Source organism: Puntigrus tetrazona, chromosome 13 (genome assembly GCF_018831695.1).
Source record: "Puntigrus tetrazona isolate hp1 chromosome 13, ASM1883169v1, whole genome shotgun sequence".
Taxonomy (NCBI): Eukaryota; Metazoa; Chordata; class Actinopteri; order Cypriniformes; family Cyprinidae; genus Puntigrus; species Puntigrus tetrazona.
Window position 1 is genome coordinate 4,868,043 of NC_056711.1, and position 26,802 is coordinate 4,894,844.

A 26,802-nucleotide genomic window follows, 5' to 3' on the forward strand; every position below is an offset into this window, starting at 1 on the left:
GCACTAATCTGGCCAAAAAAATAGCTTGGGTACATTTTTGATCTGCTTGAAATCTGGTGTGTCATAAATGTAACTTTTTTTAAAAAAACGGTCCCAACTTTTTAACTGAAAACTAGGTGGGATCTGAAAAGCACTCCATGTACACTGGCGTGTGTGTGTGTCTGTTGTAGTTTTTAGAGGGATAAGTGGCTGTGTAAGTGAGCCTTCGGTTTGAGTACCGGCATGGGAAAAAGAAGAGTGGGAAAGAGAGAGTGGGAAAAAGTGGGATCTGGATATCTGTCAATACGGCCGTCCCCCCGAGCCCACCGACCTCAGGCATGAGATTGAGGGGAATTAGCCCTCGCCAAACAAATTCACAGGGTGTGTGTGTGTGTGTGTGTGTGTTTGGTGACAGTCAGACCCCCCAGTGTGCAGTAGGAGCTCAGGTCTCACTGTACGCCAACAGCAGGACAGGCCTGCTGAATCAGATGCCGTGACTCTTGGTGAGAAAACAAAAAACAAAAAAAACCCCCTCTCGCTTCAAAAGTGCTCGATTTGATCGTTTGTTAACCGAAACTGCAACATAAATCGAGGAGAGCTGTACCAAAGATCACTGAATTCATGTGTCTGGTCAATAGATGGCAGTATTCTGTCTCTGTACTGCCAGGGCAGTGAGTTGAACAGTCGCTTCAGTAACCTCACGGGACCAGCAGCTCACTTCTGTCCACTGTACAGGACTTCTTTCCCCCCAGACTATGCATGCATCTTACAGAAGACAACCCAGTGTTTTCTGACAAATTAAATGTTTAAGGGTTTGGACATGAAAACCTGATTTTCACATTTTGCCTTACAAATACACATCTGAGCAAGCAATTACTAAATTGAGGAGACATTACATATATTCATTAATACAAAAACAATAATAATAAATTGATATAACAAATTTTCCATGTATAAATTAGAAGCAAAGTATTATATCAACTTTTTTTTAATAATAATAAAAAAAATTGTAATGCATTTTATATCATAGTTAAGCACATATATACATAGGTTTGTATTTTGATTTCAGTGTTCAGGAAAATAACAAAAACAATAGTCTCAATGTTCTTAAAATAAAGATTTTAAAATTGTAAATAAATAAAGTATTAAAACTGAATATGTATGAGTGACAGAGACAGAGTCCACACACCATATTCATGATCATTACTGTTATAAATAAAAATATACATGTGTCAAACGCTTTTGCTGGAGTATAAAGTTATTCTTCAGTTTCACGTCCACACAAACCAAACAATAAAACCCCTGAAAGATCTGAAGACTCAGTGATCAAATCAACATCCAAAGAGCCCTGTATCAGAGCAAGTAGTGAATCAATCAGAGCTGTTAACGTAAGGCCTATAGCGTGTGGCTGTACTGTATGTCTATGGAATGCTAATTGGGAGTAATGATAATGTCACTCTTCATGGCAGATTAGTGCAGTCTGAATGAGCATAACCCATCAGTCAGCACACAGCCTCTCACATACCTAAAGGTCATTTAATCACACACTCATACGAGTGCATTAATATGTCACGCTCGTCAGGAGTGCTCACCTGGGATTAGCACAGCTCTGCGCATGTGAGGGAGAAGAAAAATAAATGTGTGCGAGAAAGAGTACAGAAGCTCTACTGGGGAGGAAAAAAAAAACTTTGTTACTCGAAAAAAATATATAAAAACTTTCAGGACATATAGTATTTTTCCTAACCTGAAAGAGATTTAAGCCAATAACGTTTTTTAAAAATTAAGCACGCTTAACTGATTTCAACAACACTATATTTACAGCAGGTGGGCTTCTGCTAATACTTTTTGAGAGCATGGCTTCATTTGTACTGTAGGAAATGTATGCATGCGTGACTACTATGCCTCACTCTAGAGAGACAAGGTTTGGAGTGCATGTTGCCATAGCAACCCTTCCTGTCGAGATGCTGGCATCATGGCGGATTAGGAACAATGGTGCATCTGGGGTGACAGCAGCTCTCACAGTGTCCGCCCGGGATTCATTCATTTCATCTGTGTCAATCGCATTCCAATAGAAATCTCTATAATTAGCTTGCAGTGAAAACTCTTTTTCAAGTCACAGTGTCATCTATTTCCTCGGCGTCACACATTTACTCATTTGATTAACGACCCAAAAAAATAGTGTAGAATTTTAAAGGGATAGTTGAAACTAAAATAACTATACTATTTGAACCGTATCCTTACTACCTTTCTGGCACATTGCTTGCTATGAGGGTTCAGAAAGCTCTCAGATTTCATCAGAAATGTCTTTATTTCTGCTCTGAATATGAACGACGATCTTCTGGGTTTGGAACGACGTGAAGGCGAGTACTTAAGGACAGCATTTTCATTTTTGAATAGACTACCCCTTTAAGTCTTCTTGTGTTTTAAGTCATAACTGTTTAACATTTCTCTAGACCCTGAAACTCTTGCTTATTTCCAGGTTTACATTAGATCTTTATTCGATGTGCAAAAAAATAAAAAACTAAATATCTACAGAAACCCGTTGATTCTGGAATATATTAAGTTACTGGTTCAAGCACCTTTAAAAGATGTAAAATCATCTTTTATTTGTGCAAAGCATACAGCTGCTTGACAACTGCCGACATAGATTTAATTATTTTAATTTTTTTTAATTAGAGACGGCTTGTATCTTGAACAGGGTGCTGCTTTCACACTTTGGCAGCATTTGGCCATATTTCCCTAACAAGGAAGAGGACAGTCTGTGCCGATCACAACTGCTGAAAAACAAGCTCTCCTGCGTCAGTGAGAAAATACACCAGGAACAGTGACTCTGGTCAAGTTACATCAGGACCTTACCGGTGAGAAGTACACCCGCTAATGTAAAAATGTGTTGTTAACATTGACCACAGAGCTACGGTCTGGAAAGTTTAGGATCAGTGAGTTAAAAGGTGTCAAAAAAATATCATGATTAGTAACGATGCATGTGATTAAAAATAACCCCATGTCATCATTTTAAACATGAAACAGCTGCTAAACTTTTCGGACAGGTTTAAAAGGGTATTTATTTTTTATTTAGGCTAACATACATAAAAAGTACTGTAATTTGGGGTATGAAAGACTTTTTAAATGTAGACTCAAGACTGCATTTATTTGATTAAAATTAGCAAAACAGTAATACTGCAAAATATCAATACAAATAAAAATAACTTATTATTATTATTATTATTTTTATTATTAGAAAATGGTTGTGCTGTGGAATACTTTTTTGATGAATAGGAAAAAAGTAAACTATTTATTTGAGACAAATCTTTTGTAACATTGCAAATGTATTTACTCTCACTTTTAATCAATTCTATGCATCCTTAGTGAATACAAATTCATTTCTTTCTCATAAATAAATTAAACCTGACCCTGATCTTTTGAACGTTTGTGTATAGTACATTTTAAATGTATTCATAATCATTCATAAACATTTGATTAGTTTTCTGGTATTCCGGGAGAATAAACAGCAGACATCGTTTCTCAGGCAAAATAAACACATACCTATCAGGCCGTATGACAAAAACTTGTTGACCGATGTGAGAGCGAGGCCTGTGATTGGTCCAGTTGTGTCCTCTGAGCGGACCACCTCCAGAAAAGGTCTAAGAAACACGTTGGGTTCCACATCTGAAAGATCTAGAATGACAAAAGAGAAATCTCTAGGTCAGAGGAGGGCGATTCAACCTACTGACAAACACACGAATGAGACACGAGTCAGTTACTATTTTCGGCTAGTAGGACAAATTATTCAGTTGCTAAGAATAATTTTGTGACACGCAGTATACATGAACAATGATTTAGGAGAGGCGTGTCGCGACAAACCAGTGTGGATACATGTGCAAAAGATGCAAGAGGACAGAAAGGTAGAGCCAGGGAGCGGGTGAAGAGAGGGCTGTTTCTTATTCACCTTGGTAGAGCTGGATATCTTATTACAACTGTGTTTCCAAAAGCTCTTGTTTAAAGCAGCTGTGTAGGATGTAGGATTTAGCATTAATGAAAATGACTGAACCGGCCGGGGCGGGAGGGCTCTGCTGAGAGCCCGCTGAAGCAACAGCTGCTGGGAAAATTAAAGCCTCTCTCTCATCATTAAGGATGCAACGATACCGCTTTTTAGAAAAAGAGTAAGAGTAGTACTTTTCTGGTCTCCGCCGCTATTAATACAGATTTTTCTCGTAATGCTACAAAGCCTACTGTATATTTGATGCTCGAATTTCGGAGGCTTCTGAATGATCTGCGTGCCTACAAGCACCTGATTAATGCTTTATATAGTTAACAGATAAACTGCATTTTAATACATTTATAAAAAAAGATTTCAGGTGGTTTCTTTTTGTTGTGAAATCTTTAGTGATCTTTACAAGAATGCAAAATTCACAATGTTATCATATTTCAAAACAAGATTAACTAGGTTTGCTTTCTTATTAATACTCTTTTGTGTGTAGCAAATGAAATCCATCAGACTTTTAAGAAGTGTTTATTTGCACATCTCTCAGTAAATTTTCTTGCATTGCATTATATGGTTTGCCCTCCACAATAAAAACAACAGATCTCTGATCATAAACAAAGCATTTAAATATTAAAGATAGAGTGACAACTGATATTCACATGCATTTTATGTAAGTAGTAACTACACGGTTTATAGGAGGTCACTGATTTATATTTAATTTCTTGACCACATAAACTGCAGCAAATTTCTGCTCAGATTAGGCCTGAGAACAAGTTTTATATAAAGAGTTGATATGGATTAAAACGGCACATCAAAAGTTGTTCTAAGACAACAACACATTGTGGTTACATGTTTTAGGACACCTTTAATGAAAGGTTTTGATTCACTTCAAATGCCGACTACTAATTATAGCATATGAGTATATATATATATATATATATATATATATATATATATATATATATATATATATATATATATATATATATATATATATAAGCATAAGAGCACACATACACATTCGATTTGGTTTGAAGGTAAAAAAAAAAAAACTGCTGCTATTTAAAATAGTGAAATAGTACAGTATTATTTCTAATGTCAGGCTTTGCGGGGTTAAACACAGGTCAACGTGAAACAAGGATCAACTTGTTTGCACAGACCGCAATGCATTTAGTGAAATTAATTATTAGCTACAGATTGAGAACTAACATCCACAATTAATAAAAAAAAAAATTTAAAAACTTTTCACAGTAATATCAATAAACCATTAATATTGGATCTAATAGACACGCGCAGCAAACCTCTATGGTTGTGCAACCCTACACTTACTAAAAGTGCATAAAACATGCACAGACTAAGGTTGAAAATTCAGATACATTCTGCACAGCGTGTCCCATACAGTGGTTTCAGATGAGAACAGCAGAGGTCAAGAAATAAATGGCCAGTTGCACGATACAAATTTAGGCCCCGAGCGCCGAGTTTATTGATGAGCTTTTATAAGAAATAAGCCGAGTCCACCACACATAAAGCCTTAATCTAACAGAGCCAGCAAAACACAGCTGCAGCCGAGGATGCAACATACTTCATTATCTCCGCCAAGCTCTTTATTTGTGGATGGGAAAGCACCCCAGGCCAATCCACCCGGGCGCGGGGAACAGCCCCTCTGAGAACGCCAGCGAGAGGGGGCGAGGGTTACCAAATACAAACCAGGTAAAACAACAATGGAAAAATTAGTGGAGTCACGAAAACCTGCTGCGAGTGTCGAGCTGAGGCGCAGCTTGCCATAGCAATACTAGGCGGATTAGGGTTCCCCCGAACAGCTACTTTGACGCAAAAAAACAACTCGTGACTTCAAAGCCCGAGTCGAGCCTCAGCCAATTTTACAGAGCGCACATATGACCGCCGAGTATTAGCTTGTGATATCTAATACGCCTGCAGCTTGTTTGGAGATAAAATATAAAATCATTTGAAAATTTCCACACTTTGTCTCATCCGTGGCCAGGTTGCTTCTAGACTCGCTTCCAAAAGCAAATCTTCCCTCGCACACTTTCTTTGGGGAACTTGATGTTTTCTTTGTATTCTCATGGGGGGAAGGCTCAGCAATGCTCCGTTCCTACAGTGAAAACTCTTTGACGGCGCTGCGGTATCTGATAACAAGGGTCTCAAGTGCTTACCACTTAACCCGAGTTCACGAATAGCGCAAGAAATCGTGGACGGCAGAAGAATAACAAAAGTTACTTTGAAATCAAGTCGAAGAAACGTTCGCGAAGCTTCGAAAACACAGGACAAAATAACTCCGTCGCTAACGCGTTTCATCAACCCCAGAAACTTTTAAAGGAGGGCTTAGACTATATTACTTTACAGTCTGGAGTGAAGTGGGGGCGATGAAGAGAGAGGGATCTCAAATGAATCTGTCAATAGAGGCTAATAAAGTCTTCATCAGAGGCGATCACCCCGTAAGTGCCACCTTCACTGCAGCTAGTCTCTCAGATTGGAGAACTCAATTGTGTTGTATTGATCCGGCCGGCCATCGGCGGCCCGTCGTTCTGCCTCCCCCCACGTGCGCCAATCTTCTTAAATAAAGGCTAAATATGACTCGGTACTTCAGAGCAATCTCCGGGGCCACGCAGGGAAATAAAGAAATCGAGGTGGTAGACCATGATGGTGAGACAATCACACAGTAACCAGGGTGACCTCTGTGTGACATTGACAAAATAAAAAAGGGATTAAAGTCGGTCACCCATCCATGTATGCTCCGGCTAAGGGTTTTGAGTCTCCAAGTATGTGCGTGTCCTTGGAGAACAAGCTCAGAGAATTGAGCAACGGCACGGCACGGCTCCTAACAATCTCCCTTAAGATTCGCTTGTGCCTGTAAGTAACTAGAAGAGGAACTGTTAGCAAAAACAGACACCATCTCTCTCATTTTCACGATATTAATTGCTTCGTTATGCACAAACACCGCATTTACTTTGGATTTCGTGTTTTGGAAAACGTCAAGTTTGTCCCCGTGGCGTTGGGAAGTGTGCAAGTGCCCGATCTGTTGTGCTGGCTGTAGGTCTAAACTCTGATGAGTGGACAGAGTATGCTTTAACAGCCGGGCCTGTGCAGCCGAGTGTGACTGGTACCTCTGCAAATAGCCCCGAACCCTCGGGCCCCTGGGAGCACCTAGGAGGAGAAGATGCCGCCACCACACATTACACATGCACATCAATTGGCAGTGGTGCAGAAAGGGCTTAAAACAGAGCACAGTTTAAGCGGTTGAGGGTCTGAGCTATAAATGTTTGTAACAGCAGAGCGACGTCGAGAACAGCGTCGAGAATTAAAGCAGAGTTAGCGGACTTAAATGCATCCTGAGAAGTTAAAGCAAGTCTTTTGGTGTCACCTTATGAATGGGTTTGAAGTCAGGCACAAAACATACATTTCTTCATTTAAGTTTAATTGTTTTAAAGCCAGCATGAAATGAAAATAATGAATCCATATACCAATGACAAGACTGCTTTCCGGTGACGTGTGCAGGGCTTCTCCAATCCCACCCCTGTATCTGCTTCCATTTTTGAGCGCGAATACCACGTTTCAAAATCCACTATAGGGTTGTTGTTTTTTTTTGTTTCCAATAATCTTTAAGTTTTTTCTTTGGCTTTGTTATGCCTTTTCATTTTGAAACACTTTATACTATAAATAAAAAACAACGAAGAAAATAAAAAATTTGGTTAAGTCAACTCTTGTCAGTCAGCATTTCCTACAAGTTGTTATTTGATATGAACCTGATGCCAAACTTATTTACATTTAGGCATTCAGTAGACTTTTTAATGCACTGAAAAAATAAATATCATATATAAAATAAAGCATTTGTAGGTGATTATTTTACAGACTATAAATATTCTTCTGCTCTCAAAGGCATGAAAAAGAAAACATAAGAGGTTTAAAATGACCCAAATCATCCAGTATACAATTTCCAAAACTGTCTGAGATTCCCCCCTGTAGTAAATGAAACTAAAGCACCACTGAAAGATCAGAATACAATAGAGCCACATTACATCACGCAAACAAGTGGTGGCAATTTTCCAACTGTCTTTATTGAGTAGTGTTAGTGTGTGTGTGTGTGTGTGTGTGTGTGTGTGTGTGTGTGTGTGTGTGTGTAGGACACCGCTATTCAGAGCAGCAAATGATCAGGCTACAGCAGCAGTAATACAAACAGTGACTGACTTTCAGTACTAGCCCTGCTGGGCCTTTGTGTTTGCCTAATTTAACCACAAAAGAATGAATAACTTAATTTGTCAGACTGCTATGTCACATATTTTAGCCAATCATACGCCCCAAGTGTCTTCGGTCAGGTTGAAAACAGCTATGCCTGATTGATCAAACTGTTACTGAGAACTACAAGAGCATACAAAAAAAACGGAAATTCGGAAATTTGTGTAGCATTTCTATTTTCTCTGAATAAAAGAATAAATGCAACGAACCTTCCTACCCCACCCACTCCATACAGCCAAGGGCCAATTGAGACTCAATTGAGACACAGTTCACAAGCTCACGGTGAAAATTACCTCCAAACAAAACGACCCTCAGCCCACAAGGGTTGCGAACGGGGGTGAGCAGAGGAGGTGGGGGGGTGGAGCATCCCGTGACCAAGCCAGCAGCCCAAAACCAAACACTGATGGTTATTGATCTGCTAGTGGAATTAGAGCCGGGTCTTTCCAGCAGCCTGCTCTAATGCTGCGGGAGATGGGACGAACTAACAAGGCCAACACGGCTGAGGCAAACCCACGGAGACTTCTCATCTCGGGCCCCAAACACAGCCTGATCCATCTGCGGGGAGGAGTTTGACGCATGTCAACGCGCCTGCTCTTTTCTCTCCTGCCTCTTGAAGAAAATTGGCACTTGTCGAAGAGGGCAATTAGGTTGTAACAATGTTATGGAACTCCATATGGTCGTTCGGTACAACCCACAGTGGTGTTTTATAAATGCGTCGAACAATGCTCGCCACAACCTAAACAGGCAATTTGAAAGCCCCAGAGAAATTAAAACTTTTCAGAGAGCTTCCAAAGTAACTCATTGAAGATTTTTTTTTTTTTTTCCTCGCAGTGCGATATCAAAGCTGTATTTTAGCATGAAGGGATGAAATTTATATTGCCAGGATGTCGAGGTACATCTGATTTTGCCATTTGGCCAAGATAAAGGAAAAAACTGCTCTGAAATACATAAACTTAACCTCCCAAAAAAGCTTTGAAAAGTAAAAACTAACAAGAGCTCTTAAAAGCCAAACTCAAGTTAAATGCTACCATTCAAACGTTTGGGGTCAGTATTTTACTTTTTTTTTTTTTATGGATATCAAAAAAAATAAAATAAATGTTATTGCAAATTATTGCTGTTCTTTTGAAATTTCTATATAGAGAATCATGAAAAGAATGTTTCTCAAAAATTGTTGTTTTGTTTTGTTTCCACAAAAAAAATTATCTGCAAAAATAATTTTCTACATTGATTAAAATTAATAAATGTCTCTCAAGCACCAATCCAGCACTTAGTAAACCTAGTAAATTCTCTAAGATTAGCGAACATATATGCCCATCAATAATATAATTTCCATATTTTTCTCAATAGTTTTAAAACCGTACTAAAAATTATGCATTTTGTTTTTTAGGATTGAAGAACGTTCATAAAATTAGTAAATAATGTCTCGGCAGAAAGTGAACAGTACCTTACCTTCTTAGTGTATTATTCTTAATGATCATTTGGCACTGAAGGTCTGCCAAACTGTAATAATTTCACAATTCTGCTGTTTTACTGTATTTTTGATCAGATAAATGCAGCCTTGGTGAACTACTCCTAAACTTCTAAACAGTAGTTAAAAAAAAAAAAATAGAAAAGGAGCAGGAGGGTGGGCCATTATAAATAACATTAATTGTTGCAATGCATCAAGAGGCCTGTTCTTCAAGATCAAAGCTCTTAACGTTAGGTAAGCTAATGAGAAGAGGGTCTGGAGAAGTGGTCCTACATTAAACTACTACTGAGCACAAGGAGGAGCGTGTTTTTATGTGAAGAATGAGAAAGTGACAGCACAGCACTACCTTCACAAAGATAAACAACTGGCCTGTTTAGCTAGCCCTCAGCCCTAATCCCAGCTTTTTTCTGCTCTCTCCTCCACCTCATCACTCTCTTCTGCACTCAAGGGGCAGCCGGGGCTTTGTTTGCTGCACCTTGAGGCCGATATTAAAAAAAAAGAAGAAGAAAAAAAAAAAGTGCAGAAGAGATTTTGAGTGACAAAAGCAAACAAACAAACAGAAGGGCTGAGGGCGACCTTTGACCTAGGGGGCTTTGTTCAAATCACCCTCCAGTCATTCTGAGCAGATTCAAACGCTGTTAGTTTTGACAGAGGTGAAATGCTGCTAGTGCGAGAATGAACTCTACTTTGAGGAGGGGAAAAAGACAAAATGAAGGAAAGAAGAGAGAGAAAGAACAGCGCTGTATATAAAGCTAAAAGGTTTTTTTAATGACATCTAGATAAAACGGGTATGATAAAACCCATCAAAAGCTACAGATGTCTTTTTGATTCCATAGTTGATAAATGTTTACTGAGCATCAAATAAACATAATAAAATGATTTCTGAAAGTTCATGTAACACAGAAGACTGGAGTAATGGCTGCCAAGTATTAAGCATTTAAAGTCACCTGAAAAAAAAAAAAAAATAAATAAAAAAATGTTTATTTATATTTTTTTTTTTTTGTGGGGGCAGATCAATAATTAAATTAAATATTAAATCATAAACATTAATGTTTAGAATCCTTGTTGCATTTACAAAATCTCAAATACACTTTGGTCCTTACACGTCACTATTAACTACTGTATTATTCTATTGAAAACATGTAAAAAATTAAGAACTTATTGGGGAAACAACAAGAGGAGCCCAGTCCAAACATGATGCATTCACAAACCATGACTTCATTAGTGCACATTCCCTGACTAGGCTGCACCTGTTATCCTGCAAATAAAATGTATTTTTTATGCTGCATACTTTGAACAGAAGCCACATTATTCCGGCTGACCACAGAGCAGAGAGGAGCCGGGCAGTGAAGAGCAGGCCGGAGCATACAGTAATGTGTTTCACAGCTTGCTGTCTGCTCATGATGGATGGACTTGTGCTCCAAAATACTTTACGCTCAATCACCTTATAAATAACGGATGTTTTATCATGCTGAATTAAAACATTTGAGAGATGGCAAGCATACGGATTCCAGTTCCGCCGAGTGTGTCTCCACCGAGCGCTTCCTGAGGAATGTGCTGCTGAAGGTTACTTCCTGGGCGCCATAAGTCTACGCTGGGAAGTCTTCAGGAAGCATCCCAGTAGCGTTCAGAGTTGATTTACTGTGTGACACCGTGGCAGAATGATGTGGCCATCACTATGTGGCAAGAGTTTCAATTCTGATACATCATGTAAAGCTTGTACAAGTTTTACAATACCACTCCTAGACGATATGTAGGCATAGAGATTTTCTTCTGATGCAATTCAGTGTCTTGGACTTCCCATTTTCACTTTAGTCTGTCTCTTACTAGGAACATTCCTTCATAATCGTAATTATTGCTCTGTTTTCTAGGAACAAGAATCAAAAGAATCAGATGTTATCTTACATATCACACAGTGAGCCATAAAGAGATTTGTCATGTCGTCAAATGTTTTTTATTAAAAACATTGTAAATTACTATTATTAATTGTAATTAATTTAAATATTCAAACAACAAAATTATATGGAGAATGTGAGAGAAGACCGAGTTTTTTAAAACTCTGAATCAGTTAATCCACTGAGCCACAAAATATTTCACTTTTTCAAAGGACTCCAATCCAACCATTTGATTCAGAACGGGACTTTTTTTTTTTTACCGACTCAAACATTCATGAATCAAGTGGTTGTTCTTTGCTGCATTCACTGCAGAGTCTAACAAAACTCATGTTAGCTCGCATAACGTTGTTAGCTTTATAGTCTTAACATTTTAGTCAAAGTTCTATCGAAAGCTACGTGATCGCTGTTAGCATCACTTACAAACAAAACATTCTTTACCCAATAATAATTTCAATCCACTCATGCTTGGCTCTCTAATTAAATTTAATCCTTATCCTTTTTATTTAGAAATGGCGCGCTCAGACGTCCCGCCGTGTGTCCTTCAGCCGAGGCGGCCCCAAATTAGCGCCTCTATTTAGAGGAAAAACAAACAGCCAATATGAGACCCGCTGTTTCCGTTGCCTCCTTTGAACGTGTACCCTTGCAGATACCCTCCCGTGTGTCTTGAGTGAAGGTACGGGCATCCGTGGGGGGTTTGACTAGCGTGCAGCGAGGGGTTAAGCCTGGGAGAGCGGTCAGCTCAATACGATAAATCACCACACATGCTCTGGCTCGGAGCTCATTTCACACCACTCCTGATGACTACTATCATCCACAACTGCATGGAAAGAATGAAGGAGAGAGACTGGAAGAGGAAAAGAACAAGGGAGTGAGAAAAGGAAAAAAGTGAGGTGACGAGAGGGAGAAAGGGGAAAAAAAAAAAAATCTGGGCCTTATTTGTTTCACCTGCTGTGTTCCTTCAGTTCCACACTAATGGCAATCCCATGGGGTGTGAGAGCATATCCTGCAACCACGCACTGTAGATTTAGACAACAGGCCTCGGCTACTGTGTTAGCAAGACACTGTGGCGAATACTAAAACAAGCCCTGCCTACAATTAGACCGCGCTCGAGTTGAATGGTGTGCTTCTGTATTGTAAGAAAAAAAAAAAAAGCTAGTTTGAAAAGGCAGTCTGAAGGTAGTGCCATTTTGAAAACAGTTGTGTTGCTTAATATGTTTTAGTGGAAACCGTGACGCACTTTGAGATTCTTTGATCACGCATTGATTTGAAAAAACTTTTTTTTTTGGTTTTGTTGGTTTGTTAGCTTGGTCCGTTTTCATTCACGTTTCATCATGTACCAAACCTACCGTACCGTAATAACTGAGAGCATATAAATACTAGTCAATGACAGCGATTCAAAGCTTTCAAACCACCTCTGACATCAATACGATTGTTTAGATATGATTACAATCTGTAACGATGCTGAAGAGACGCTGTCTTGACTTTCTCGATCAGATGGTAGAGTGGAGATGTCAGTATGACTTATCTACTGGGGCGTGACACTGGCCGGTGTCCAGCAGAGCTCTTCACTGAAGAAGAGTACAGCTGATTAATCTCAAAGGTGCTGAGCTCTCTCTCTCTCGGCCTCCTCACTTTAAGAGAAGCCAGCTGTGTTGCTGCTACTGCAGTCTGACTTGATACTACTATAAGCCAGAGCGCGAGGGATTCATAGCCGCTTGCCCCAAAATAAAAATTCTGTCCTTCCTAACACATCTTTTCTTATTTCCTTGTTCCAAACTTTCCTGACTTTCTTTAATCTGCAGAAAAGCACATGTGGTTTTGACTTGAAAATGCACACAGTACAACAGACCGTAGTGACTCAATGAAAATAGTGTGAATAAAAACCTTATAGTAAAACTTCACGAAGGGTAGTAAATGATAAATGAACTCCTTTTGTTGAACTATTCTTATCGGCATGAAGTCACCTAATGTAACATGGACACTTACTTTCCATTGAAGGCCGCTCTCCATTCACACTCCAGCTCAACACGAGCTCTTCATTTACATTTACCATTCAGCGAAGCCTTAATCAGCATTAAGTGTCAGAGCTGCCTGTATTTATACGTGATGCTGTGTTTCCAGCCTCCAAGCATTGACAGCAAATCCTGTGTGTGTGTTTTATAAAGCACGGTGGTTAGATGGGCTGGATTAGGCTCAAGTCACCTAATGACTATATTATGAGCCGGTGCATTAAGGAGGATTAATCTTAATCTGAGCTGTTTCAGTTTGCTGTGTGTGAGAGAGCGAGTGAGAGGGCAGAGGGCCTAGTGAGGAACAGCCCAAACACGGCGGAACAGCATTAACCAAGACCTCTGGAGGGTCTGAACTGATCGGTCCTGTGTGGACCGACTCCTAAAGATTGACTGTGTTTAAATATTAGGGGTCTGTGTTGATTAGTTGTGGATCGGAGGACTTTAGCAGTACTTTACTGTCCACGATCCGTAACCTCCAACAAAACAATTTGGGGAAAAAAAAAAAAAAAAAAGTGAACCAGAGCCTTCACATACTGTGTTCATATACATATACACAGACAAATTAAAATTGTGAACAGTGGTACGTTGTTAAGTTCAATAAATGCACTGAATAGATAACACATCTTTATAGTTTATTGTAGTTTGCAACTAGTGAAAAGACAAAAAAAAAAAAACACACCCAAAAAAATCTTAAACAAAAGTCAGCAACAAAGACTGGTGTTAAAGAAATGCTATTTGAAACTTTATTTACTATTTAAAAAATAAATAAATGAATAGAAATGTCATTTGTCATTGTCAAAAAAATAAAAATAAAAATGGTACTGGCTACACGGCGGTGAAACCGTAATACTGGAAAAACAAAAGCAAATCGTCAGGAACAATCAGAGTGTAATCATCCACCAAGACCAAAGGAACTGAACGTCTGTTAATGCCAGTATCTCTCTCCATGGTAACAGCTGGTGACTTTGAACAACACAGGGTCGTGGACCACATTTCTGTGCAGTGATACCACAGGGTCTCCACAGTGGGCAAACATTAAAGCCTATCGGGTGTACTCCCAGCGGGATATTGAAATGCTATGCTGAGAGTGGCGGGCAATGCCCAGCGCAGCTTAGCAGACCAAGGCGACAACTGTCATAAATTACTCCCCTGTGGGTCAGCATGTCTGCAGTACTGTAAGCAGCCCGGCATGGAAAGAGCGGTGAGAGACCGCAATGTGCTTTCCACAGGCCGAGACTGACATCAGCTGTGACCGGTTCAACTACCGCAGCTCTCAAAACAAAACGGCACGCACCGAAAAGCGCACACACAAAGCTAGGAGAGCCGTTCCTAGGCTGGGGGGGGGGAAATTACGGAAGGACTTGAAGACTCGTGCGCGGCCTCAACTCCCTCTTAGTTTCCGTTCACGGGCTGAGAGTTTAAAGAGCAAAAGCAAAAAGTACTCGAGCCAAATTCCCATCCCATCTCAACCTTTTCTAGTGATGTCTAAAGTGCACTTCCCTGGGGCTCGCTGTTTGTCATAAAACGTCTCTCAGCACATAATTTACCCCAAACCGGAGAAGCAAAAAAGAAATACAAACACAATTTACAGAAGTGGTGGTTGACCAGAATACTGCAGCCGTTTGCCAGCAGTGCGGTAATTTTAAACCGTGCGGCGTTAAGTGGCTCTTCCACCATACTGTGTGGTAATGTGGGACAGCTGAGCACATGGGCCCCTGGCCAGGGAGTGCATTATCTTTATGAATTCATGACAAAATTCTTCCTAGATAGCAACAGCAAGATAGGTGTTTGTAAACATTCAAGCTCCGTTTTCACATGAGAACGTTTTGAACAAATGGAGAGCAAGAAGAGACGTCTATGCATTACGCAAGCAACCGCTCATGCCCCCATAGTCCCAACTCTGGTGATCAGTCTGCTTCACAAAATCAAGTTAACAAAACTACATTTTTCATTGTCTGATACTAACCAACATTTTTTTTTTTTTTTTTTTTTTTTTTTAATTGGGGTTTTTTTTTTTCAATTTGTAAACAAAAACGCAATACATGAACTTTTCCAGCCTTGAACTTTTTTTTTTTTTTTTTTTTTTTGCATTTTTAATGGAAAGTCATGAGTTCTCTAATATAGAAAATAAATGTATGCATTTATTTGTTTTATTACCATATCAGCAACAATAGCTAAATTAATTTCAATACATTATTTACGATAATATAACATTATCTTAAGAAATAATATAGAATCTTTCAACTTATTCAGTGATCATTTCTAAATTTATTTATTTTGGCAAGACCTTTTTAAAAATGCCTTTAAGTATTCAGAGTAAAAATGTTGTGTAATATCACTTAAATTTAGACAGTCTATAAAATGTTTTTACACTCAAACTTGTTCTCTCTTCGCCTTTCAATACAATGAGTCTAATGTCCAATTTGACATGTGCCATAAACATCCTGGATTTGTAAGTATGTATGTAAATGAATGAATATGACCAGGTCTCAAACATTACAGTAATTTCTGTATACTACTGGATTCAACTCATACAGTTTGTTGTACATTCATTCCATTTATATAAAGCAAAAAATGTTATGTAAAAAAAAAAAAAAAAAAAAAAAAAAGCAAATTGTCTGAATAAAATCACACTGGAAAAAGTTTGTTACCACAATGCTATCAGAATCCACATGCCAACAATGCTCAGAAGGTTTCAGACTAAACTTGACACAATGTTGCTTACATTACAGGCTTTGCTAGGCTTAGTTTATAAGTGCATAATTGAGACCCTCATTCCCTTTCACACTTGTCAACTTGCTCAGTTTTTTTTTTTAGCCAGTCCCGAGATAAAAGTATGACACTGATATGGATTTATTAACCTCACAACAATTGATCGACTCGAGGCAGAATCTTTTATTTGTTCTTTGTATGAACTATGTAAATGAGGACTGTGACTAATTGCAAAATGCTTAGATGCACTCATCAAATCATAGCATTTATGATGTTATTTTGTTTGTTTTTTTAGCTTGTGACAGAACTCTTTCCCATAAATCGAGTTTTTGCAGTCTGTTGCGTCTCCATCTCGGCCCGTTCGTTCTGCACACGCAAGGCTGCGCCTATCCAATCCGACTGGCATCACTGCCATGGAATGCTGAAGTCCACATTTTTCCCATTCAGCAAGGAAAAACGGCCTTTCAAAACCAATCAGCTAGAAATGTTGCTTTGTTTTTATTTTCAACTGAACTTCCTGGAACCTATTATGAAGCTGTCAGGGATGTATATTTAACTATGGCAACAGTGGGCCTCTTCACCCACTTGCGCCAATGGTCATGTCACCTCTGATAAACAGAAAAACAATTGGCTACCCCCTTTGTCACCTTAAAAGAAAATGGCCGAAAGAGTGTTGGCAAAGAGATGGCTAATCACAGGCAGAAGTAATGGAGACCTGACGAATGCTATGGGACTTTTAGCATGGTTGATCAGTTCCTTGTGTTTCTTCTTTCACGCAAGATAAACTATTCATTAATACCAACCTAAAATTTAGATCCAAGTTTCTGAGGGCCCTCTCAAAAACAAATAACATCTCTTCCTTGGCTTACAACGATTGCCTTCCTTCACCAAGATCTCATTGATTCAAATGGAAATGATATACCTTTTTTAATAAATAAGATTTAAATGACAATTAAGAGATGCTATTTAAAGTTTCACAATAAAACATCAGTGTAAAATCTACACTACTGAGTAGCGTCCTTTTTTTTTTTTTTTTTAAACATTGTTCCTCACTACTCCGACCCCAACTCCGCAAAAAGAAGAGTTGTTTATTGGCTTGCTATATTGAGAGCAGACCCATATATCTGTGCTGTTGAGTTTGGAATCTGTACATTGAGCCCAGGATTAGCCCAACCTAAACTTGACTAAACAGTAACAAGGGAGCCGACTGGTTCACAAGTTCAGCCCACTGTGCCCTCCCTTCAGCCCTCTTTAAAGAGAAAAAGAAACAAGACACAGCGACTCAGTGCATGTTCCCAGGTCATAAATTCAGGGTCAAGATTTCATCACTCATAACCACCGCCAGCTCTGCCAGTTTAGCAGGAATTTTTACAGTTTAAAACCAACACGGGCTTATGTGCATAACTGGGATGGCAAAAGACTGACCTGTACATACCGGAGCAACTCAACGGGGGGCGAGACGTGACAGAACGGCCATGTCAGTCAAAACACAACCACCAAGACGGACTGGTGCTAAACATACTATCAAGTATTTCCATGTGTGCATGTGTTTTTGGGGGAATTTTTTAATACCATAGCAAGATGCACATCTGACCTTTATAAATTTGCTGGGTTCAAACACATGACCTTGGACATGTTCTTCAAGTTGAGTCAGTTAAATGTAATCTCAGTCATTTCATTTTATGCCATTATCAAGGCATTTAAAATTAATTCATAAACGGTGCTAAATACAAAATGAACAGTGTTAATCAGTTCATTTTAATGAATTCATTCAAGCACAGTTCAACATTTTCTTCCTATAATCACTCAAAAACATTTTCTTAACGCTGATCATTATATTAGTTGAATAATACAATCCAAAGCTTGTTTATTTGATGTTAAAAAATACCCTATTTTTTTTTTTATTTTAGTATACTGGATTTTAATATCAACGGATTTCAATTAAAATTTTAAATTCATGCTTTTAAGTATTCTCAATCAACTTGGCAACAATAACCATTGTTATATAATGCATGTCAGGTTAGAATTATGGGGGGAAAAAAGTTATTTTAAAGGCTAAAAACACTGACTTAATAAATAACAATCTATGCAATGATCACTATTTGATTGACATGCACCATTATAACATATTAGGTCCTAAAACTATTTTGCCACACCTGCAAATGGCCAGCGGCTCGGACACAGAAAATCTACAGACTATAAATATCTTTTGCCGGCCTTGAAATGATATGTGCATCATTTCATTAAAAACACAGGTAGAACAAACTGGAGAAACACATCACTTCTACTACTTCGATTACTACTACTATTTATTCTTATTAGATGTAGTAGTAGTAGTAGTAGTAGTACTACTACCCTTGATATTCTCACCCTGTTTTACTATATTTGTAGTTACATCACTCATCCCTATTTACGGCGTTATGTCCAGATATTCAAATGCTGTCAAAGTCTTTGTCTATGAGTGGACAGCACCATGCAAGGCAGTAAAAAAAAGCATGAGCACGTGGGGAGGGATGTTGGCACGCCGGAGTACCAGCAGGTCTATTTTGCTTTCAGAGCAGTCATCACCTCCTTGTTGTCCTGGGTTGTTAGCATGTCCCCCGGTCAGCTGTGGGGGGCTGTGCCCGAGCCACAGTCTCCTGCCCCTGTCAGCATGACGGCTTTTGTCAAAATTTGTAATCGGCGACGCTGATCTGATTCTATTTAAGAAGGGCTCGTCAACAGGTTTAAAAGAATGGCCGCACATGTCACCTCTTTCGATTGAATATTTATGCAGCCACCCCCTCAAACGAGTGGCTGGCAGTTGTTTAATCATCTGAGAGCGTCTGTTTCTCCCCCGACGGCGACAAGAAAGTTCTGACCCGTGTCACCTTTATGACGAGCTCTGCTCTAAACTCAGCTGCTGGCCTAAAATAGGAGCTGTTTTTTAATGCCAGGCCGCTTGAATGTTATTGACTTTGCCAGCGTTCTGTTCTTCGCCGACAGCGGGCATAAGGCCTTTAATCGTACGGTTGAGCTTTGTCACAGCATTTCAATGAAGAGTAATTGAGAGTGATGGGCGTCACTGGACAACTTCCACGGGCCGTGATTAAAGAAGCGCTGGTAACTCACGGGCTCAAATTTTTCATGTGTTTTACGATGGTACTCATGCTTTCAACTTTAGTTCTTTAAAAAGACACAAGGAAAAAATCCATCCGCTCCCCTTGAGATTAAGAGTGCAGTCATTTTTATTAGGCGAAGAGTAAGATGATGATTCAAGGAATGAGTGACGGCCACAGCTTGACAGCGAAGACCCAGAGGCTCAAAATTTCAGCACAGAAGGCTACAAATGTGTGGAATTTATCAAAATAAGCTCAACGGCTTTTCTGTAATCGTGCTAGAATTATTTTTCCCATTAATTTTCTTTGTAAGTCTTTTTTTCAAATGCTTCTTTAAACCAAACCAACAGCACAAAGAATCACAAAGAAGATATTTAAGCCAACCATAAGACTATGCACAATATATACTGCATCTAAATAAAAATTAAAAAAAAATTAAATTCTGAAAATGGCTTTAAACAAGCCCCATCCGTTCTGTCCCTTTACCAGCTCCACGTGCCCTAAATACTTACGAATACAGGACTCAATCTCGAACCCGTGATGGTTGTCATGCTGATAACCACAGCAATGTTTTGGTGTCTCATGGCTGTAAATAAAAAACTTGGTTGCCAAGAGTGTATCCCGTTTGGGTGTTAGCTATTTTTGATGAAAGACACATTAGCAACACGAGACATTAACATCCGGCAATTTTTAGTAAACCGCCATGTTGTTTATACTTGTTAAGCTGCTGCTCTCCAGTCCTCAACCTTTTTGACACCCACTGTCAACATTTAAAAGCACCATGGCTTCTCCAGTTTTTTATGACTTATAGACCAGGATTAAAAAAAAATGTTTTATGTTTTTTGGGGGGTTTTTTCCCCTCAATATTTGCTCAGTTTTACTCAGTTTCCACACAAAAAATATTTTTTGATTTTGGTATAACTAAAAAGATATAATTCATTATAAAATTGTCAGCGGAGTTATGAGTTTGTACTTCTCTCCCATGTCTCAAAATCAAACTTTAAAAATGAGGCTTCTTCTCAGATCCAAGATTTTAAAGGATTAGTTCATTTCCAGAAAAAAAAAATCCTGATAATTTACTGCCCCCCCTGTTAATGTCTTTCTGTATTCAGTCGGTTTTCAAGATTTGGGGATGGGAAGATTCCCCCATTTTCTCGGTGCAGCAACATAAAAAGCTACCGCTGCATCGGTTTAAAAAGTGTGCACCAGCTACAAGTTGTCATTTTTACTGTGGTGTATCGTTTCATACATATTTGCATCTGCAAAAAGTGATTTATATACAATTACAAGTGGATCCACTATTGTTTATATTTAGAAAGTGTCCAATAATCTGTTACCAGTATTGTGGGTGTACTTTTCATCACTGCTGAATGTGACTATGACATATCACAACACCACAGAGACCTCAGGAAAAACATACATGAAATAACCAATATCAATCATGAAATAACAAATCAATCGGGATGAACTAAATCTCACTAATTTGGGGACACTTATTCCTAAGCAGCCCTTATAGTAATAATAAACAATGCAGTGGTCAATTACTCCCAGCGTAGGAGCTGCTTAAGACAGATGATTAACGATGATTGAATTTTGAAGGGAATGCGCAGATTCCCGATCTACAAAAATGTGTTTATGTTTGCTCTAATCATTCGTGATCGTCTACAGAAATAAATATAAGGGTTTTTAAAAATCTTTGAGAACTGACTAACTAGGAAAGGAATTATTAGGAAAGGCGGTTTCACGGCTAAAAACCTCATTAGCATTTAAAGCAACATGGACTAAAATGGCTCACCCGAAAACAGAGCTGATTTTGACAGGGTAAAGTCATGAGATGCACATCCCTACTTTATATACTGGATTCAAATGGTGGGCGATGGGTAGAAGGTCCAAAATAAAGTTTAATTGCGTCTTTATAGGACTCTACAAGATCCCAGACAAGGAATAAGGGTCTAGCTAAATGACTGACCATTTCTAAAAAAAAATCTATACTTTTTAACCACCTCATGCATTACGTAGTCACATTGGAAACATGTGAGACAGGTGGAATGAGATCAGACAATTTTGAAGTTGGAGGAGAACAGGAGAGTTTTTTACCCTACCCTACTATTCTGAACCAAAGTACACAGACCTTTAAGCCCACTATATGGAGAAAAATCCTGGAATGATCTGGAAAATCAGGAAATATTCTAGAACTAAACTAATCCTTTAAAATCTGAACAAAACACTTGACGGAATGATTTAAAAGAAGGAACACCTTAATTTTTAAATGTTCTGACTAATGCATTGCTTGTCTTGTCTTTTAGTCATATTGAGGACCCCTTGGAAATTGGCAGGGGCCTTCAAGTGGACCCTGGTCTCCTGGATGAGAACCAGTGCCCTATACCACAACGTACAGGTTACCATTGGCTACTGAAGGTAACTACAAGACAGTGATACAATTATCTGAACAGAGAGAAATGTAGAAATGCTGTCTAGAAAAGTCTGTGCCGTCCTGTGCTGGGTTGCCAGGTCTGACAAACCAGCCCATTCACAGCTCTAACTATTCAACTATTCATTAAAATCAAATTCCAGAGGCTTTATCCTTGGTCAAAATAATGTTCTGGGGTGATGGGTTTGCATCAACCTGTTGACAAAAAAAAAAAAAAAAAAAACCAACATGGCAAAAGTATGAAAGTATGCCAATTTCACAGGAAAATTATGAACTTGGCAACACCGATTCTTACATCCTACACTGTTTAAATCCTAATGTGATTTTTCAGGTCTGAATATGAGTGAAGAATGTGGTTGTCACTTCTGTAAATAACCAAATTACACAGTACTTTTACAGAATGGGATTACCAACTCAAAAGAGGAGTGACAGCCACATTTAGCTGCAGTGTGCATATGGGCAAAGTGTGTTTGATCAGTTACACACGATTACAATAACACACCATTTCTCTGTATTCTCTGCCTGCACTTTAATCTTTATCCAAATACAGCTTTGGCTTCATGATACAATGACAAATTCCTCCAAAAAGTGTTGTTGAATAAAGGAGGAAGAACTAAACAGGAATTCACTCAACAGTGTACTGAATAAAATAAACTATGCAAAATATTATGGAATGTATGGAATAAACACATGGTCTACACAAAAGTGCAAAAAACAACACTCAAAACACTGTCAACATTTGCTATGAAATGTCATACGTCCATAAAATGATGGCTTTTGTGTGAATGCTGTATGGGTGACGGTGAAAGAGTGTTTGTCCTAGCACTGCCAAAGCGAGAGTGGTTTGAATTTTATTCGCCAGTAAGCCCGTCAATCTCTGTGTCTGTGAACGTGTGTGTGTGTGTGTGTGTGTGTGTGTGTGTGTGTGTGTGTGAGTGAAGCAAGGAGCGAAACAAGACAGTTGGACTTGAATGCACACACACCGATGCCTATTTAATTAGAAATGTGTATTAGAATGTTCGTGGTCACAGGGTCCTTATGGGGCATGAAATAACAAGCAGCTGTGTTCAGGGTGTGTGTGCGCGTGTGTGTGGAGAGGTTTATTAGCTCAGTCCATAAAGGCAGTCTGGGATTCGCACAGGGACGCCCTAGGCTTAAGATCTGAACGCCACACAAGCAAGGCGCTGCCTCTGAAATACTAATATTGGCCCTTATTTCTGCAAACCCCCCATCCCAGACCATTCCCCCTCTACCAGGGCTTAGTCTACTGCTGGTCTGCTGTGCGCTTTGATTTCTCCAGCCTGACAGCCTTGCAAAAAGCGAACCCTCTCAACATCATAAGACTCTCCATTGTCAATAAAATCTGAGTAACCTCTACTCTAATGTTACACTCCTCAATGAAATCAGACACTGTTAATCGCACACCTTTCCTCTTTTAGCATGACTATTTTGGATGGCTTTACGGTGACCAGATGTAAGAAACCAAAAAGCATAATATCTGATATACTTTTTACACCTTTCAAAGGGTAATCGCTTAGGTCGGAATCAGAGAGGCTTTGTTTTAATTTAACCAGGCCTACACGTAAGCCAGATTTAGGGAGATTCAGTGTGACAATACAGTTATGCCTCCCGCATGTAGCTTGAATCTTTTCTTAGCCTCAGGCGTTCACATGTGGAAGCTTACTAAAAGCATAGACAATAAAGTGCTCTTTACCCAGTTTCCTCCAAGCTATATGAAGCCCAATATAATTCTTTGATTATGTGACCACATCCATGCTGATTTTCTTATCTATTACTACAGATAAGTGTGCCTCAAATACAGTACCATTCAACATTTTTAAAGTGCTAAAATTTTGTGAAATATTTTATCAAATTTAAAAACGGTTGTGTAATTCAAAAGAGATCTACATTTTTTTTTTTTTTTTTTTTTAACATAATTGTTTGTAGCAACCATCTACTTTCAGAATTGACAGCCAATTGTAAAAAAGACAACTACAAATAAACAGATTCATTCTTTTAGTCTTACCTTGGCACCTTACTGGTTTACTGGGATTCAAGAGGACACAAGAGCATGTCTGGTGCACATTCTCTATTATTATGACAGGAATACAAATGGGCTTTCTTCAAAATGCTTGATCAGATGTGAAACCATGCTGGCAGGTGATACCACCAATACAGCTGATAAAAACAAGCCATTAAAAAAAGGACAATTGAGCCACTCAGCCTTTGCTAAATTTATTCCGGCCTCCTGTTGGTTAAACATAGCAACAGTATGATTTGCACATTGAAAACTAGCACATGGCATTCGCAGAAACTGCAGAGACCTGGTCATTTTGTTAGTCTAGGAAATGCCAACTGTCCCGTCAACATGTCACCACACAAAGGGCTGCGGGACGAAGCCAGAGGTGTTGAAATGGCCCAAAACCCACCTTAATACCCATCAGTTTATGAATGTCCTCGGCTCCTAGTGTAGAGTTATGGGGGGGCCAGTGGCCTCTCCTTTTGCGGTAACAAAATGAGCAGGCGTCTAGCTCTAGTCTCCCAACCCTGGACCAATTACCACCTCATAAGAATATGCTTAGCAGAACATTAAAGAACAATCCAACACTCAATACTTCTGCCAATTACGCCACATTAGACTAAACACCAACCTGTAATAATCTTCCGCATTAAAGTAATGAGCCTCCAATGAAAATAATAAAAATGACCAAAATAAAATGTGTGCATTGCAATAACATCAAAAAAAAAATTATATCATTATAAGAAGCATTCTATTCGTTAGGCAAAACATGTTGTCTCCAATCTTACTGAAGAAAACTCCCTCACATGAGAATCTCATGTCTCAAAGCCAGTTTGAAGGACATTTCAAGCTGCATACAAACAGTGCTTTCAAATCAGCAGAACGTCTGTTTACATGAGAGCAATATTAATTCAGAAGGCAGAAAGTAATTAAGCAGTCTTGTTTGCTAATCATCATCTGCTGCGCTGATGAGGGATTACTGCAGACCTCACAACAAAAGCTGCCAGTGTAACTTGAGTCAATTTGCATGTCTTCGCCACTCTCTACTGAAAGAGCTTGACTATTTTGAGAGTCTCGAGTACAAATCAATTTTTCTTCAGTGTCGTGTTAAACAACTACAGTACATGTAGGTGATCGGTGAAGCAGGAAATTTGACAAATGGGCAAACCGAATTGTCTTGTTGATAAAAAAAAAAAAGTCAAATAAAAAATAATAATTACAGTTTCCTCAGGGTGGACAATGTCTTTGCAAACTTAAACAAGATGAAGGCAATTATAATAATTTTTATAAGGCTATTACATCACTGCTACTCTTTCTTGACTACTGTTACATGTATGTTTGACATATATATTAAATTATTAGTGCTTCCAAAATTACTTGTGCATTAGACAACGCTGTTTGGGTCAAATTGCAAATTCAACCAATCAATCTCTAATACTGGCTAATAATAACCATTCAGATACCAACATACAGTGGGTGCCCATTTTAAATGAAAACCAAACCTTACAATGGTCGGTTTTAACCTGTAACGCACTTTATTGAAGCTTTCTCAAGCAGAGCAGTATATAATCTCACTTCTCTGGCCCCTATAATTGTTTTAACCTTAGAGCTCACACACCTTTTAACGTTTCTTCTCTAAAGCGCTGTGTGGGCGAGGTCAGATGCTGAGGTCGGGGGGTGTGGACAAGCTGCATGGAGTCGGTCGGCTTGTCGTGCTTCATCTTGTCCTCTGTTCCTGTCAACATAACACCCCACCAAAGCCACCTCCACCTCCTCCTACACACACGTACCCCAGCCCTGTGAGCCTTTCATAGCACAGAGCATGATTAATAGTTGTACGCTGGGCCCCTCCGTGCACTCAGCACATTGTTGAGAGGCTCTGAAACAGGACAACAGTTGCATCCCCACCTAACACTGGGCCTAAGCCCTGACTGTCAGTCCCCGGTTAGAGCACTGTTAACTGGCCAGATTTACAGCTACTAACCAGCACTGGGTTGCCGCTTGGCAAAGAAAAGACAAGCATCCATCATCGCGACTTATGGAGCGTTTTATTACAGCGGGACAGAGGCCATGATGAGCACTCTGCCACCCTGAGTGACACCAGTACAATGCTGTGGGTGTTAAACTTACCACAGGGACGGATGACTTACATATGAAGCATGTACTCTGGATTTACAGAGCTAAAGTAACACTTCAACACACCTTCGGGGAAGCATCTGCACGACTTCAAGTAATACATTTCATTATTCAAGCCCAAGTGCTGCAGCTACACTAAAGCCTTTGCTGCGCAATCAAAACTAAACGAGGAATAAAACAAAATAATGTTACATTTGAAGAATATCACTAGTTTTGGTTTTGGTAACTAACTAACATAAGTGAATTAGGTATGTTCACTATCTATTAGCTTTTGTGCCGCTAAACCAACTTTCTACAATCACATTACTCCCCCAATGCACACATTGGCCCACTTTCATGAATAGAATTATTTTATTTTTTGTAAAACAGTAAGCTGTTCTGATATAAATTCTGGAATTTATGAGTGTACATTTAAATTTTCTAAATTTAAGTTGGTATAAAAAACTATTCACAACCAGAACTAGTGTGTAAAATTATTGAAATGTTGGGTTTTTAGCCAAACTGACATATATAACATTTATTCTAACATTAATATCTGACAAAACACAGTTCTGAAAATAATTTAACGGATTAATAAAAATAGCATTCTGAAAACCAGAAGTATCTGCAATCTTAGAACTTTAAATAATCATTTTCTTTTGCATTAATGAAATATTTGAGCCAAACCTAAAAAAAAAGGCAGTACAGAAGATCCCTCAGCATTCCTGTACGCAATTTACGTATGTAATTCATGGGTGGGGATTATGCAAATCATGAAAGAGCGTGCGCGTGCACCCTTTTTACGACTGACTGGAATTCATTAACATCAACACGAT

General features: G+C 38.9%; 1 protein-coding gene across 1 annotated transcript in view; it reads right to left on the reverse strand.

Moving 5' to 3' along the window:
* gbf1 (golgi brefeldin A resistant guanine nucleotide exchange factor 1) overlaps window positions 1–26,802 on the reverse strand; it is a 66,315-nt gene that overhangs the window by 30,265 nt on the left and 9,248 nt on the right. The window contains exon 4 of the mRNA XM_043256111.1: window positions 3,523–3,654. Within this exon, the coding sequence (XP_043112046.1) occupies window positions 3,523–3,654 (132 nt within the window). The remainder of the gene's footprint in view (window positions 1–3,522; window positions 3,655–26,802) is intronic.